The sequence below is a fragment of the Canis lupus genome, chromosome 16, assembly GCF_048164855.1.
Source record: "Canis lupus baileyi chromosome 16, mCanLup2.hap1, whole genome shotgun sequence".
NCBI lineage: Eukaryota > Metazoa > Chordata > Mammalia > Carnivora > Canidae > Canis > Canis lupus.
In genome coordinates, this window is record NC_132853.1 from 35808754 (window position 1) to 35822925 (window position 14172).

The following is a 14172-nucleotide window of genomic DNA, read 5'->3' on the forward strand; positions in this document are numbered from 1 at the left end:
ATCTTGGAGACCCGGGATCGAGTCCCACATCAGGCTCCCTGCATGGAGCCTGCTTCTCCCTCTGCCTGTGTCTCTGCCTCTCTCTCTCTGTGTCTATGAGTAAATAAATAAAATCTTTAAAAAAAATGCATAAAACCACACCATATGCTCTATGCACGCACTCCTGTGAGAAATCTACATATGAAATGTACAAAAGTTGGGGGGAGAAACGACCTAAGTGATGGTGGTTGTTAGCAGAAAGGAGGGGAATAAGTTGGGGAGGTTTCCATTGTTATCTGTAACACCTTATATTTAAAGCAAATCTGAAGCCAAAAAAAAAATTGCGTGTGAATTTCTTGTGCTTATTTCTCTTATTTTTTGAGATAGTTATCGTGTTGGGCAAGTATTTTAAATCCTTCTCCCTGGATATTTCATGGTACTACTTTTAAATAATAATTCAACATGTGTTTTGCATAGACTCTATTGGGACGCGTGGGAGACTCAGCGTTGAGCCTCTGCCTTCAGCTCAGGGCCTGATCCCAGGATTGGGATCAAGTCCCACATCAGGCTCCCTGCATGGAGCCTGCTTCTCCCTCAGCCTGTGTCTTTGCCTCTCTCTCTCTGTGACTCTCATGAATAAATAAATAAAATCTTAAAAAAAAAAAAAAAAAAAGAATAGACCCTTTGGATACAATACATTTTGAATATATAGGCAATATATCCAAAAAGTGCCAAGTGGTTCAAAATTCTAAATATATTGAAATTTATGCCTTGAAAATACTTGTTCCCATTTCTGTTCTCCAATTAGGAAGCCAGGAAGCAACCAATATTACCAACTTCTTTATTTTTCCATAACCAAGCAATTATATATATATTTTTCCCCTCTTCTTTCTTTTTTAAGATTTTATTTATTTCTTCATGAGAGACAGAGAGAGAGAGAAAGAGAGAGAGAGAGAGAGAGGCCGAGACACAGGCAGAGGGAGAAGCAGGCTCCATGCAGGGAGCCTGATGTGGGACTCGATCCCGGGACTCGAGGACCACGTCCTAGGCTGCAGGCGGCGCTAAACCACTGCACCACCAGGGCTGCCCTTCCCTCTTCTTTTTACAGAAATAATAGCTTATTCTCCCTTCTCTTCTGTACTTGCTTATAACCTAGAAAGCATTTTGTATCAGTCTAAAAAGAACCCCTCCTCCTCCCTCCTTCTGAGCGCCACTGCATGGAATTTCATTATATGGACGGACCACACTTGATCTAACCCGTGCATCCCACTTTGTCTTTGCACAAAATGCTGCAGTAAAGAACCTCAAACAAACATCACTTCACACAGACACTAGTATCTACGTGGTAATTTCTAGAAGTGCAATTGCTGGCCCAAAGGGAATACATATCCCAAATGTTGAGAGGTATTGCCAAATTGCCTCCGGAAAGGCTGTGCCAATTTACATTTCCCACCGGGAGTTTATAAGACTGCCTGCCCCTCACTTCTTGTCCAATACTTTCTGATATGAATGTGCTTTTCATTTGCATTAAAAAATTTTTTTGGGGGATACCTGGGTTTAGCGGTTTAGTGCCTGCCTTCCACCCAGGGTGTGATCCTGGGGTCCTGGAATTGAGTCCGGCATGGGGCTCCCTAAATGGAGCCTGCTTCTCCCTCGGCCTGTGTCTCTGACTCTCTCTCTCTCTCTCTCTGTCTCTCATGAATAAATAAATAAAAATTTAAAAATAAAAATAAAAAATAAAAAAATTTATAACTTTTTAAAAAGCTTATTTATTTATTAGAGACACGTAGAGAGAGAGAGAGAGAGGCATAGACACAGGCCGAGGGAGAAGCAGGCTCCCTGCAAGTAGCCCAATGTGGAACTCAATCGTGGATTCTGGGATCATGCCCTGGGCCAAAGGCAGATGCTCAACCACTGAGACACCCAGGCATCCCAAATTTTTATAACATTAAAAAAATATTATTTATTTATTTATTTATTTGACATAGAGACTGAGAGAGCACAAGCAGGGGAGCTGCAGTCGGAGAGGGAGAGGATGACACGTGGCTCGATCCCAGGACCCTGGGATCATGACTTGAGCTGAAAGCAGCTGCTTAACCAACTGAGCCACCCAGGTGCCCCTCATCTGCACTTTTTTTTTTAAAGATTTTATTTATTTATTCATGAGAGACACACACACACACACAGAGAGAGAGAGAGAGAGAGAGAGGCACAGACACAGGCAGAGGGAGAAGCAGGCTCCTCCCAGGGAGCCTGATGTGGGACACTATCCAGGACTCCAGGATCATGCCCTGAGCTGAAGGCAGATGCTCAATCGCTGAGCCACCCAGGTGTCCCTGTTTGTTTGTTTGTTTGTTTTTTAGCTTTTAAAAATATGAGAAAGTTGATCAGTTTGGAATTTATCTTGGTATGAACTGTAAGATAGGTTCGACTCTTATCTTCCTTTATCTACACAGGTGTCCCATGTGATTTCTTGGATAATCCATCTTTTCACCCTTTAATCTGAAAAGCTACCTTTATCACATGGTAAAACTCCAACATGTTTGTCCCTGGATTTCCAATGTGATTCCACTGATATTTTTAGCCATAGTCCAATACCACTCTGTTTTTATTATCATTACTTAAGATGATATAATTAATTGTTTTTTGTTTTCAAAATAAGCAGAAACACATAATCAGTTAAATACAATTAAGCAATATTAGGAGAGTATGTCCTAGAATTCTTTTTTTTCCTCCAAACAAATCTTGTTTGTCAGGAATTCTATCAGGGTAGTTATTTTCATGAATTCTCCTCCACCTCAGAGTGGATCCCTTCCAAATTTCACCAATAGCTCTACAAGATCCCACCCTGGAACCCCAGGGGCAAGAGCCTTACCTGGTCCAGGGTCATATAACTTGGGGATGACAGGATGGCGGATGGTCACTGGAAACTTGGCCACTGAGGACTTGGACTCCAGACTCACTGGAAGGAGAAATAAGGTCAAGGTGGGCAGCACGGTGTCTGGGCCACTCTCCACACTGCCTCAAGGAAGCTGCAGGGGTGAAGGTTCAGTAGAGAACATCCTGCGTGGGATGAGACCCACTGAGTTGACAGCACTCTGGCTCCTGATTTGCTATGTGTCCCTGGGGACCTTGCTGAACGCCTCTTTTTTTTTTTTTTTTTTTTTTTTAATTAAGTAATCTCTGTGCCCAACATGGGACTTGAACTCACAACCCTGAGATCAAGAGCCACGTGTTCTGCTGACTGAGCCAGCCAGGTGCCCCTTTTTGAATGCCCCTTAGCTCACATGTCTTCCGCTGTGAGAGTCTGGTGGGGTGGAGTGGGCTTGGAATCAGAGGGTCCAGATTACATTTGACTTTGCCATTTATTATCTGAAATACCTTGGGTAAATCAGTGCTCACTTCAGCAGCACATTTACTCAAATTGGAAGGATTCAGAGATCAGCATGGCCCCTGTTCAAGGACTATACACAAATTTTTTTTTTTTAAGATTTTACTTATTTATTCGCAAGAGACACCAAGAGAGAGGCAGAGACATAGACAGAGGGAAGAGAAACAGGCTCCATGCAGGGAGCCTGACGTGGGACTCGATCCTGGGGCGCCAGGATCACGCCCTGAACTGAAGGCAGACGCTCAACCACTGAGCCACCCAGGTGCCCCCATAAAATTTTATTTATTTTTTTTAAAAGATTTTATTTATTTGACAGAGAGGGCACAAGTAGAGGGAGAAACAGGCTCCCCACTGAGCAGAGAGCCTGATGTGGGGCTCAAACCCAGGATCCTAACATCATGACCTGAGCTGAAGGCAGCCGCTTAACCAGCTGAGCCACCCAGGTGCCCCCTCTATATGCACATTTGAAATACCTTGGGTAAATCACTTCTCCAGGTACAAAACCAGGATAATACTACCTCCCTGTTTTATCTCACAGGGTCATTTGTTGAAAAGAAATGTCTGGGAACCTGAGAGAGAGCTCTCTCTTTAGTCGGTGGTCATGCATAATCTATCCTGTGTTTCATTTTTCTGTTGGTGTCCTGGGAATTCATCCTGGGTGTGGAGTGAAAAGAAAAAGAGTGACTTTAATTCATCCGGAAAGAAACTGGGGCTGCCAGGGGCTGGCCAGAACTGTTCTCCCAAGAATTTCTAGGATGGGAGTGGGAGATAGGGATAGGAGAAGGAAACAAAGCCACTGTCCTTGGGGCTGAGAGCTCCTCCACATACCTCTTTTCCTGTTAGTGTCCAGGACAAGATAACGATACACAGACTGAGTCCCTCCAGTCCTGTAGCTGAAGTCTTCAGCTCTGAGAGCTACGGATAATAGGGCATAGAGCCCCTGGTGGTTTCCAGGTGCATGAATGATCTACCCTCATAGAGAATGCACATTCTTTCCTTTGAAGGATGGGTGGCAACATGGGGGCAGTGTTGGAGACAGTATTTGGGAAGTTAGAGGTCTAGGGTTAGAAACAAGAGCAAGAGAAGAATCCTAAATGCAGGCAGGCTTCCAGGAGGAGGAAGACTTTAGGAGGGACAGGTGGTGTTATCCCACTCCCTAAGCATTTTGCCATCCAAGGACAGACTCTCACCCACATCCACTCTGTGGTGCTGGTACACTGTGCTGGTGTATGTCATGTGCTGGAGGATGAAATTCAAAAGCTTCTGATTACTGGTGGAAATGGTCAGTCGCTTCTGGCCTCTGCCCTGCACCACACTGTCAGGGATGTCAGCGAGGGTGTTCAGTGTCCCCAGAGAAGCTGTCAGGGTGACCTAAGGTGGGTGAGGTAGAAAGACGCTAAATGCAAGGAAAGGCACATACCCAGGATGGCCAGCAGGGGGCAGGGCCCATGAGGATGAGAGGAGGCGCTCTGTGGTGCCCTGGAAGCTCCGGTCTGGCTCTCCAGCCGGTTACTGCTGTCCCCAGCGAAGTAGAATCAAGTCTTGGGGATTGGTGTGTTCAGGGTCATTGCTCTGTCTCTTGGCCTACAGGATCCTATCCTTCTAGATTCCTTACTTAGTTTTTTCTTTCTTCTTTTTTTAAAGATTTTATTTATTTATTCATGAGAATATACAGAGAGGAGAGAGAGAGGCAGAGACACAGGCAGAGGGAGAAGCAGGCTCCATGCAGGGAACCCGACGCAGGACTCGATCGCGGGTCTCCAGGATCATGCTCTGGGCCAAAGGCAGTGCTAAACCGCTGAGCCACCCAGGCTGCCCAGTCTTTTTGATTTCTGACTGCCTCCTCCTCCTCCGCTGCCTGACCTCCAAATGGAGTTTTCCAGGGTTTGGTTCCATGCCCTTTTCTCTTCTTATTCAACACCTTCTCACCTTTTAAATACTATTCATATGCTAGTGACTTAAAAATATATGTCTCCAGTTCACATCTTTCTGAGACCCAACTGCCTGGCTGGTTGCTTTGCTAGGAAGTTCCACAGGCAGTTGAAACAAAATCGAGCTATTAAGTTTTCTCTATAAACCTGTTTGTCACTCTCTACCTGCTTCTCCCCGCCCTGTGAATGGCATCTTTGTCTCTTCGACTGTTGAAGTCCCTAATGGAGGTCATTCCTATTTGAAAAGAGTCCTATTGGGTCTACCTTCAACAGGTACCTAGAACTGGTCCCCATCTCTCCATCTCATTGCTACCCCCTAGAGCTACTCTCTTCTCCTGCCTTCTTGTCCTCTGTGTAGCCAGGTATTTTTATGAAAAGTACACTGGATTATGTCACACTTGCTGAAAACACTCCAATCAGCCAACAGGTGTTTTCTGAGATCCAAATTACAGGTACTGGGAAAAGAGGAGTAAATAGAACCAACTCCCTGGAAGGCTTATATTCTAGTCGGGAAGGATGGCGATAAGTATATCACAATACATATAAAATAATTCAGGTACAGAAAAGCATCATGAAGATAACAGAGAGTACTGGATAAGTGGCAAAGGTGTGTTTTGGGGGTGCTTTGCTGAGACTAGGGGAGGGCAAGAGAAGGCCATCAGAGGATAGAATAGTTTGGCAGATTTGCTCAGTCATCACCCATTCCAACCTCTGGCAGGCAGAATGAGAAAAAAACTACATTTCCCAGACTCCTTTTTCTTTTTCTTTTTCTTTTTTTTTCCAGACTCCTTTTTCGATTAGGGTTCTGGATGCAGTTTGCATCGCACCACACTCATCAGCTCTCTGTGCATAAGAGTTGGATTTGGAGCTATATTTAAGTGGGAGACAAAAGACAGGGCACAGAGCAACGGTCTAGCTGGCGCTAACCTTGACTGGCAACATGCACAGAAGCCAGGCTGTGGTGACAGCTTCCTCTTGGAGCAAAAGCAGTAGCATCTGTGCTGACCCAGGTCTCTGGAAGTCCTCCTTCAAACTCCAGCCACTCGCATGGCTGGAAAAATAATGCCTTCCGGAGGCATCCTTCTCCCCTCTCCACCTTGGACTCATGTTGGATTTCTTTCTTTCTTTTTTTTTTTTTGACCATGTTGGATTTCTAATCTGGATAAGCACTCTGTCAAAATCTGAGACCAGCCACCACTGGGGATGGGGGTGTGAGCAGTGAGCCAAGGACAGGATGCCAAGTGCAGAAAGGGGCTGGGAAGGGGACTAACCTCATAGATGGGGGCATCTGGTCCTTCAAACTGGAGACCTGGAGGACACAGGAAAAAGGATTAAAAACACCATTTGAGAGCAACAGCTCCTGATGCTCACTACCTTCCTGGTGACTCCTATGTATCCTTCCAGAATCTTTTCAGGTGTCACATCCTATCCAGGGTGTTTGTTCACCACTCCCCTCTCCCCAGGGTCCTGTTAGGTGGTGTCCCATGGTCCTTCTCAAATTCCAGTGGAGCTAAAGCCTTTGATGCCCACCCTCAGCATTGGATGGATACTGTGAATTAATCCATCCTCTTCCAGGTGTCTCTGTTACTGAAGGGAAGACAGCAATGGATAAGTAACAAAACATCCTTATATGAGGTTCCTAGAAGAGTCAAATTCATGGAGACGAGAAAAGACATTTTACTGAATGGTGGTTGCCACAGGCAGGAGAGGGGAAAAGAGTCAATGTTAAATGAGTAGAGTTTTAATTGGGGCAGATAAAGTTCTGGAGATGGATGATGGTGACAGTTGCAGAACAATGAAAATATATTTAATGCCACAAAACTGTGTGCTTAAAAGTGATTAATTTATTATGTATATTTTACAATAAGAAAAGGAATCATCCAACATGGCAAATCACTTTATTTTTTGCAAATCACTTTTTAAATGACTATTCAAAACCGCTAGCAATTTATCCAAGTATATTTATTATTATTTTTAAAGATTTTACTTATTTATTTATTCATGAAAGACACAGAGATAGAGCGGCAGAGACACAGGCAGAAGGAGAAGCAGGCTCCATGTAGGGAGCCCGACGTGGGACTCGATCCTGGGTCTCCAGGATCACGCCCTGGGCCAAAGGCAGGCGCTAAACCGCTGCGCCACCCAGGGATTCCCGTGTATTTACTTTAGAATCCAGCTCTGTTTTCATAATGTGACTAATTCAAGTTCTAATTCAAATATAGCCTCCCTAGGTGGCCTTAGATAACTTATGTCACCCGTGAAATTGGCAAAATAACATTTACCTCACAGGGATGTGGTGCTAAACTAGAGAAGTGTGTAGAAATCTCTTGTAGAGGGATCCCTGGGTGGCACGGCAGTTTGGTGCCTGCCTTTGGCCCAGGGCGCAGTCCTGGAGACCCGAGATCGAGTGCCACGTCGGGCTCCCAGTGCATGGAGCCTGCTTCTCTCTCTGCCTCTCTCTCTGTGACTATCATAAATAAATAAAAATTAAAAAAAAAAAAGAAATCTCTTGTAGAGGGGAGTTTTTTTTTTCTTTTTTTTTTTTTTAAGATTTTATTTATTTATTCATAGAGACACAGAGAGAGAGGGAGAGAGGCAGAGACACAGGCAGAGGGAGAAGCAGGCTCCATGCAGGGAGCCCGACGTGGGACTCGATCCTGGGTCTCCAGGATCACGCCCTGGGCTGCAGGCGGCGCTAAACCACTGCGCCACCGGGGCTGCCCAGTTTTTTTTTTTTTTTTTCCATTAAAGATTTTATTTATTTATTCATAGAGACACAGAGAGAGAGGGAGAGAGGCAGAGACACAGGCAGAGGGAGAAGCAAGCTCCATCCCGGGACTCCAGGATCACGCCGAGCCACCCAGGGATCCAGAGGGGAGTTTTAACCAACATAAATACTCTTTTCAATATGCTCTTCTAGGAGTTGGGCTCATCTTTGCCTGTTTCTCATGATGCTGGAGGACACCAAAAAGCCAATCATGTCCTAAGATTCCTGAGACTCACAGATTTTTGTTCTCTTCTTTGTTATCTGGGATCCCTGGGGACGTCACAGTGGTGGAAAGGGCTAACCAGGGGTTCCCAATGGTGGAAACATTGAAACTAATAGTAAATGAAATCACGTCAAGCTTCCTGCATTGTGCACACAGCAGGTACTCAACGACTGTTCCCTTCCACTTCCCAGTTTTGCTTAAGAAGAGTTAAGAAAGTTGCCCTGCTCCTCTCCAGATGGAGATGTACCTACCCGGGATGGGAACCGTGTGCAGGGGCATCACCTCCACCCCATGGATCGGGTACCCAAAGGGGAGGTTGGGCTGAGCCAGCAGCGGCGGTGGACGGGGCAACCCTTCTCTGCAGGGAACAGAACCAGAACTGTTAGCAGCTGCTGTCTGGTGCCTCCCTGATTAGTCCTGAAAGCGGTACCTGTGCCCAGAGCTCTGTGCTGCCAACGGGGAGAAATCGAAAGTACATTGATTGTCCAGTTCACCCCTCCATTCCCTCCCCCCTTTATTCCTGCCCCTCCCTGCAGCTTTGAATTCCACAGAGGAATTGAGGCAGTTGACAACAAAGCACCTACAAAATTAAAAATGCAACCAGTGAAAAAGAAGAAACAAAACAATCAGATTACAGGGCCAACCCAGTGCAGTAGCCCAATGCCAGGGTCACACGTGAACTTCCCAGTAGTCAGGGTATAAAGTGTTGGACAATCAGTACTCTGGTCTTATTATCAATAGGACAAAGCAAACAACTTGGGAGGCAAATAAACCTTTTCCTAGCATTGAACTCAAGAAAGAAGAAGGAAAGGAAAGGATAGGAAAGGAAAAAGGAAAGGAAAGGGGAAAGGAAAGAAGGAAAGGAAAGGAAAGGAAAGGAAAGGAAAGGAAAGGAAAGGAAAGGAAAGGAAAGGAAAGGAAAGGAAAGAAGGAAAGGAAAGGAAAGGAGAAAGAAAGAAAGAAAGAAAGAAAGAAAGAAAAAATATATCCCAAGAACGTGATTTGTTGCCTTGATATTTTCAGAGCAAACACAGTGACGATTTTCATATGGTTTTGTTGTTATAACAACCTCAGTCAAGGGCAGCACTTAACAAGTCAGTGAGATTGATTCTTTGCAAGACTAAGATAATGTGGTTGAAATGCAGCCTTCGGGAATCCAGCGTAGCCAAGGGTATCATTTAGATCACCTGGAAGACAGATTAGACTACTGTAGTGAATATTTATGAGAATGCAAAAGAGAAAATTTAAAAATGGAAAATTATGTAAACAGGCAATTAACAGAAGTACAAATGGCTAATACATATATGAAACGTGCTCAGCTTCAAAATTAGTCAGGGAAATGCAACTTTAAAAACAATGAACTAGAGGTGCTGGGCTGGCTCAGTCAGTAGAACCTGTGACTCTTGATCTTGGGATCAAAAGTTTGAGCCCACGTCGGGAGGACAGATTGTTTAAAATAAAATCTTTAAAAACAAAAACAACAAAATGCGTTTTTCATGAATGTTTTAAAATGTAATGATAGGGAGTGTTGGTTCAGTAAGGGGTATCTAAGGTATTACCCTTACCCACTCGTCATGAAAATGTGAATTAATATAGGTCCTCTTGAATGCAATTTGCCAGTATTTACTAAAAGTAGAAATAAAGGGCACTTGGGTGGCTCAGTCGGTTAAGTGTCTGCCTTCAGCTCAAGTTGTGGTCCCAGGGTCCTGGGATCGAGCCCCGAGTCAGGTTCCCTGCTTGGCTGGGGAGCCTACTTCTCCCTCTTCCTCTGCCTGATACTCCCCCTGCTTGTGCGCTCCCCCTCTCATGCGCTCTCTCTCTCTGCCAAATACATAATATCTTCAAAAAATAAAAAAGATAAAAGTAGATACAAGCATATCCTAAGTGAGCAATTCAAATGCTAGTTAAGGGGAGAAACACCTGCCTGTGTAAACAACCACATGCATAAGGAGGCTCATTTCAGCACTGTTTGAAATGAACATCCTTATACACATCCTAATGAAATAAGAATGTAAATATAATGTAATATTATTATTATAAATTATGTAAGTGGAATAATGAAAATTTCCCCCAAATCTGAATATCATTCAATAGGAGAATAAGGGCAGCCCTGGTGGCTCAGTGGTTTAGCCTCGCCTTCGGCCCGCAGCGTCATCCTGGAGACCTGGGATCCAGTCCTGTGTTGGGCTCCCTGCATGGAGCCTGCTTCTCCCTCTGCCTGTGTCTCTGCCTCTCTCTCTCTGAGTCTCTCATGAATAGATAAATAAAATCTTTAAAAAAAAAATGTATTTGATGAGGGGCACCTGGGTGGCTCAGTTAAGCATCTGACTCTCCATTTTGGCTCAGGTCATGATCTCAGGGTTGTGAGGTTGAGCCCCATGTCAAGCTCTGGGCTAAGCATGGAGCCTGCTTAGGATTGTCTCTCTCCCTCCTCTTCTGCCCCTCTCCTCTTTTGCCCCCCCTCACTCACTCATGCACACTCTCTAAAACAAAAACAAGGGGCCCCTGGGTGGCTCAGTCAGTTAAGTGTCTGCCTTCAGCTCAGGTCATGATCTCACAGTTCTGGGATCTAGCTCCAGGACCAGCTCCCTGCTCAGTGGGGAGCCTGCTTCTCCCTCTCCATCTGCCTCTCCCCCTACTCATGCTTTCTCTCTCTCTCAAATAAATAAATAAAATCTAAAATAAAAATAAAACAAAAACCTTAAAAAAACATACTGAATTCTGGAGTGATTTGTTCTTATGGTACCAATTACATTAAAAATATACACACAGATGGGTGAAACAGGTGAAGGGGATAAAGAGTATACTTATCAGGAGGAGCACCTAATCATGTATAGAATTGTTGAATCACTACACCTGCAACTAGTAGAACAGTGTATGTTAATTAGGCAGAATTAAAATAAAATTTAAAAATACACACAGGGCAGCCCCGGTGGCTTAGCAGTTTAGCGCCGCCTTCAGCACAGCGCGTGATCCTGGAGACCCGGGATCGAGTCCCACATCGGTCTCCCGGAGTGGAGCCTGCTTCTCCTTCTGCCTGTGTCTCTGCCTCTCTCTCTACATCTCTCATGAATAAATAATAAAATCTTAAAAAAACAAAAATAAAAAAATAAAAATACACTCAAAACCCCAGTAGTATATGTTTATGTGGATATACATATATATGAATATGCAAGTGATTATGTGAGTTCATCTGTGTGTATAGCAATATAGAGGACAGTCTGGAATTATATATACCAAACTCCTAAGGGCAGATTGTGTTGGTGAGGGATCATATCATATAAAGAAGGGAAGCAAGAAGAATTGAGGGAGTTGGTTCAAGTGGATTGTTTTTAAAGATTTTATTTATTTATTTGACAGAAAGTGCACAAGCAGGGGGAGTGGCAGGCAGAGGGAGAGGGAGAAGCAGGCTCAATCCTAGGACCTGGGATCATGACGTAAGCAGAAGGCAGATGTTTAACTGTCTGAGCCACCCAGGCAGGCACCCCCAAGTGGATTTTTTGTAAAGAGCATTCTCCATGTATGATTTTTTTTTATTTTTCAAAGATTTTTATTTATTTATTCATGAGAGACACAAAGAGAGAGCAGAGATGTAGGCAGAGGGAGAAGCAGGCTCCCTGCAGGGAGCCTGATGTGGGACTAGATCCCGGGACCCCAGGATCACACCCTGGGCCAGAGGCAGATGCCCAAACACTGAGCCACCCAGGTGTCCCCATGTACTACTTTTTAAGTGAAGTATAATATGAAGATAATCAGACTCAAATGAATCAGAGCTCTCACCCAATATCAAGCTCCACTAATGATTTCAAGGATACAGACAATTATGTGGCTCAGGCAGGACACACAGAGCATTCCAGGTGGATCCCCTGTCATGCCTTCCCACATTAGACAGGTACTCTCTGGCAGAGGATAATAGGCATGATCTCCAAATGGGGTTTTGCTGGATTGCCTCACATAGCGGAGAACATGTAAGTTAGAAGTCATCTCCATTTTATACCTTCGGAGAGTTGTACAGCTTAGGTGACATTCGCCAGGGGCTGAAGATTCTGGGTTATTTATTCTATGCAATGGGCTGAAGTGGGGACAAAGAGACCAAGAAAATCCCATTCCTGGAGGGGGAGAACCCAGACTGAGACACCAATAACTAGAATACTAGGTCATCTGTTCAGTAACAGAAATGAGGCCAGCTCTGAATGCCACCTTCTTGAACATTCCTTTTGTAATTCTCAGAATTGGAAGCTGCTCTCCCCACTGAGACCTAGTGCAGCATTCCCCCTGGCTAGTGTTGTAACACTGAGCTTTGGGCCGAACGCCTGTATTCCACAGTGTGCTGGACACCTTCTGTGGGCCACCGAGCACCTGCAGTCCCGCCGCATTGGGCTGGGGGCTCTCTGTGTAATCATGGCAGCAGCAGGGATGGGGAGGAGGTGGGTGGAAGGGACGCAGAGAGGGCGCACTGCCTCTACCCGCTCTGTTCCTCTGGGAGGTCCCTGGGAGCAGGATCTAGATAGGCTCTATCTTTGTACCTAACTTGACACCTTGCCCAGAGTAGGCATTCCATGTGTTTCTTGGGCTGAGAAAGATTTGAGGCACTGGTGGGAGCTGAGCATCTTCTTCCCTGGCCACTGCCAGGATGACAAGAGACCCAGTTCACATCAGTGATTATGACTGGGATTTGTTTGTTCTTGTACCTGTGTTGCCACCTACAATCTTCCTGCAATCTCCCTGCCTCCTCTATACTTTTCTATGTATTCTTCACTGAAAAGCTAGAGTGATATTTTACAAAAGTATCTCAGATAAGCACTTGCCATTTTTAAAAGCCATTCAATTCTTGGAGCACCTGGGTGGCTCAGTTGTCTGGGCATCCAACTCTTGATTTTGGCTCAGGTCATGGTCTTGGGATTGTGAGATGGGCCCTGCGTCGGGCTCCAAGCTCAGTGGGGAGTCTCCTTGACATTCTCTCTCTCCTTTTCCCTCTGCCCCCCTCTTCATTAGTGTGCATGCGCATACACCCTAAATACATAAATAAATAAAATCTTTTTTTTTTAAAGATTTTATTTATTTATTCATAAGAGACAGAGAGAGAGAGGCAGAGACACAGGCAGGGGGAGAAGCCGGTTCCATGCAGGGATCCCGATGTGAGACTTGATCCTGGGGCTCCAGGATCACGCCCTGGGCCAAAGGCAGGCGCTAAACCACTGAGCCACCCAGGGGACCCCCTCATCTAAGGTTCTGATGAGGTTTCAATACCTTTCCTACAAACACCCTTTTGATACAAGCCCATCAGAATCAATCGCTGATCTTTTCAACCAACAATACTGGCCGATACACTCCAAGTGTGTGATTCTGGGCTCTGCACATAGCAGAGGGGGAAAGTATGTTCTTAACAATGAATTAGTGGCACACCCTTGGTGACACTACAAAATCACTTGCTGTGAAGGCCTGGGTGCATTGAGGCTGTGCCACCAATACCCCACTGACATCCCAGACTATTTTCATTCCTTTGTTTTCTTCTTACTATGAAAGGTTCCAGACATGCAAAGTTTGATAAATGTTTACCTATGGACCATTTTCCTCGGTTCTCTCTCCTTGCTTTATTCCTAACAGTTCCCACCAGGGATCCCTGCAAGAGAGGAATTCTTTCCTGTTTTCTTGGGACTCATACCCTCAGGACATGGTAAAGAAAGCTTTTGCTCTACCCCAGGACCCAAGAGCCCTCATGGCCTCCATTACCTCCTCTGAAAGTGTTCAAATTCAGCCTGTCTCCTTGCTTTTACTGCAGGGAGCTCACTGTGGCCATAGGCATCCTGAAAATTATAGCTTCTCTTCTGTTTGGTAGCTTCGCATTTGCACTGGTTTTTTGGGAACAGCCTAAAAAAAA

At 45.0% G+C, this 14172-nt stretch overlaps 1 protein-coding gene and 1 non-coding gene across 2 annotated transcripts in view; one reads left to right on the forward strand and one right to left on the reverse strand.

Moving 5' to 3' along the window:
- Positions 1-14172, reverse strand: part of B4GALNT2 (beta-1,4-N-acetyl-galactosaminyltransferase 2 (SID blood group)) — a 51993-nt gene that overhangs the window by 13456 nt on the left and 24365 nt on the right. Inside the window, exons 3-7 of the mRNA XM_072780155.1 lie at positions 14025-14162; positions 8543-8649; positions 6573-6610; positions 4561-4741; positions 2855-2941 (exon numbers count right to left, since the gene is read on the reverse strand). Of these exons, the coding sequence (XP_072636256.1) occupies positions 2855-2941; positions 4561-4741; positions 6573-6610; positions 8543-8649; positions 14025-14162 (551 nt within the window). The remainder of the gene's footprint in view (positions 1-2854; positions 2942-4560; positions 4742-6572; positions 6611-8542; positions 8650-14024; positions 14163-14172) is intronic.
- On the forward strand, positions 3374-3477 carry LOC140607621 (U6 spliceosomal RNA). Its single transcript, XR_012009582.1, has one exon. It is a non-coding gene; the product is annotated as a U6 spliceosomal RNA (small nuclear RNA).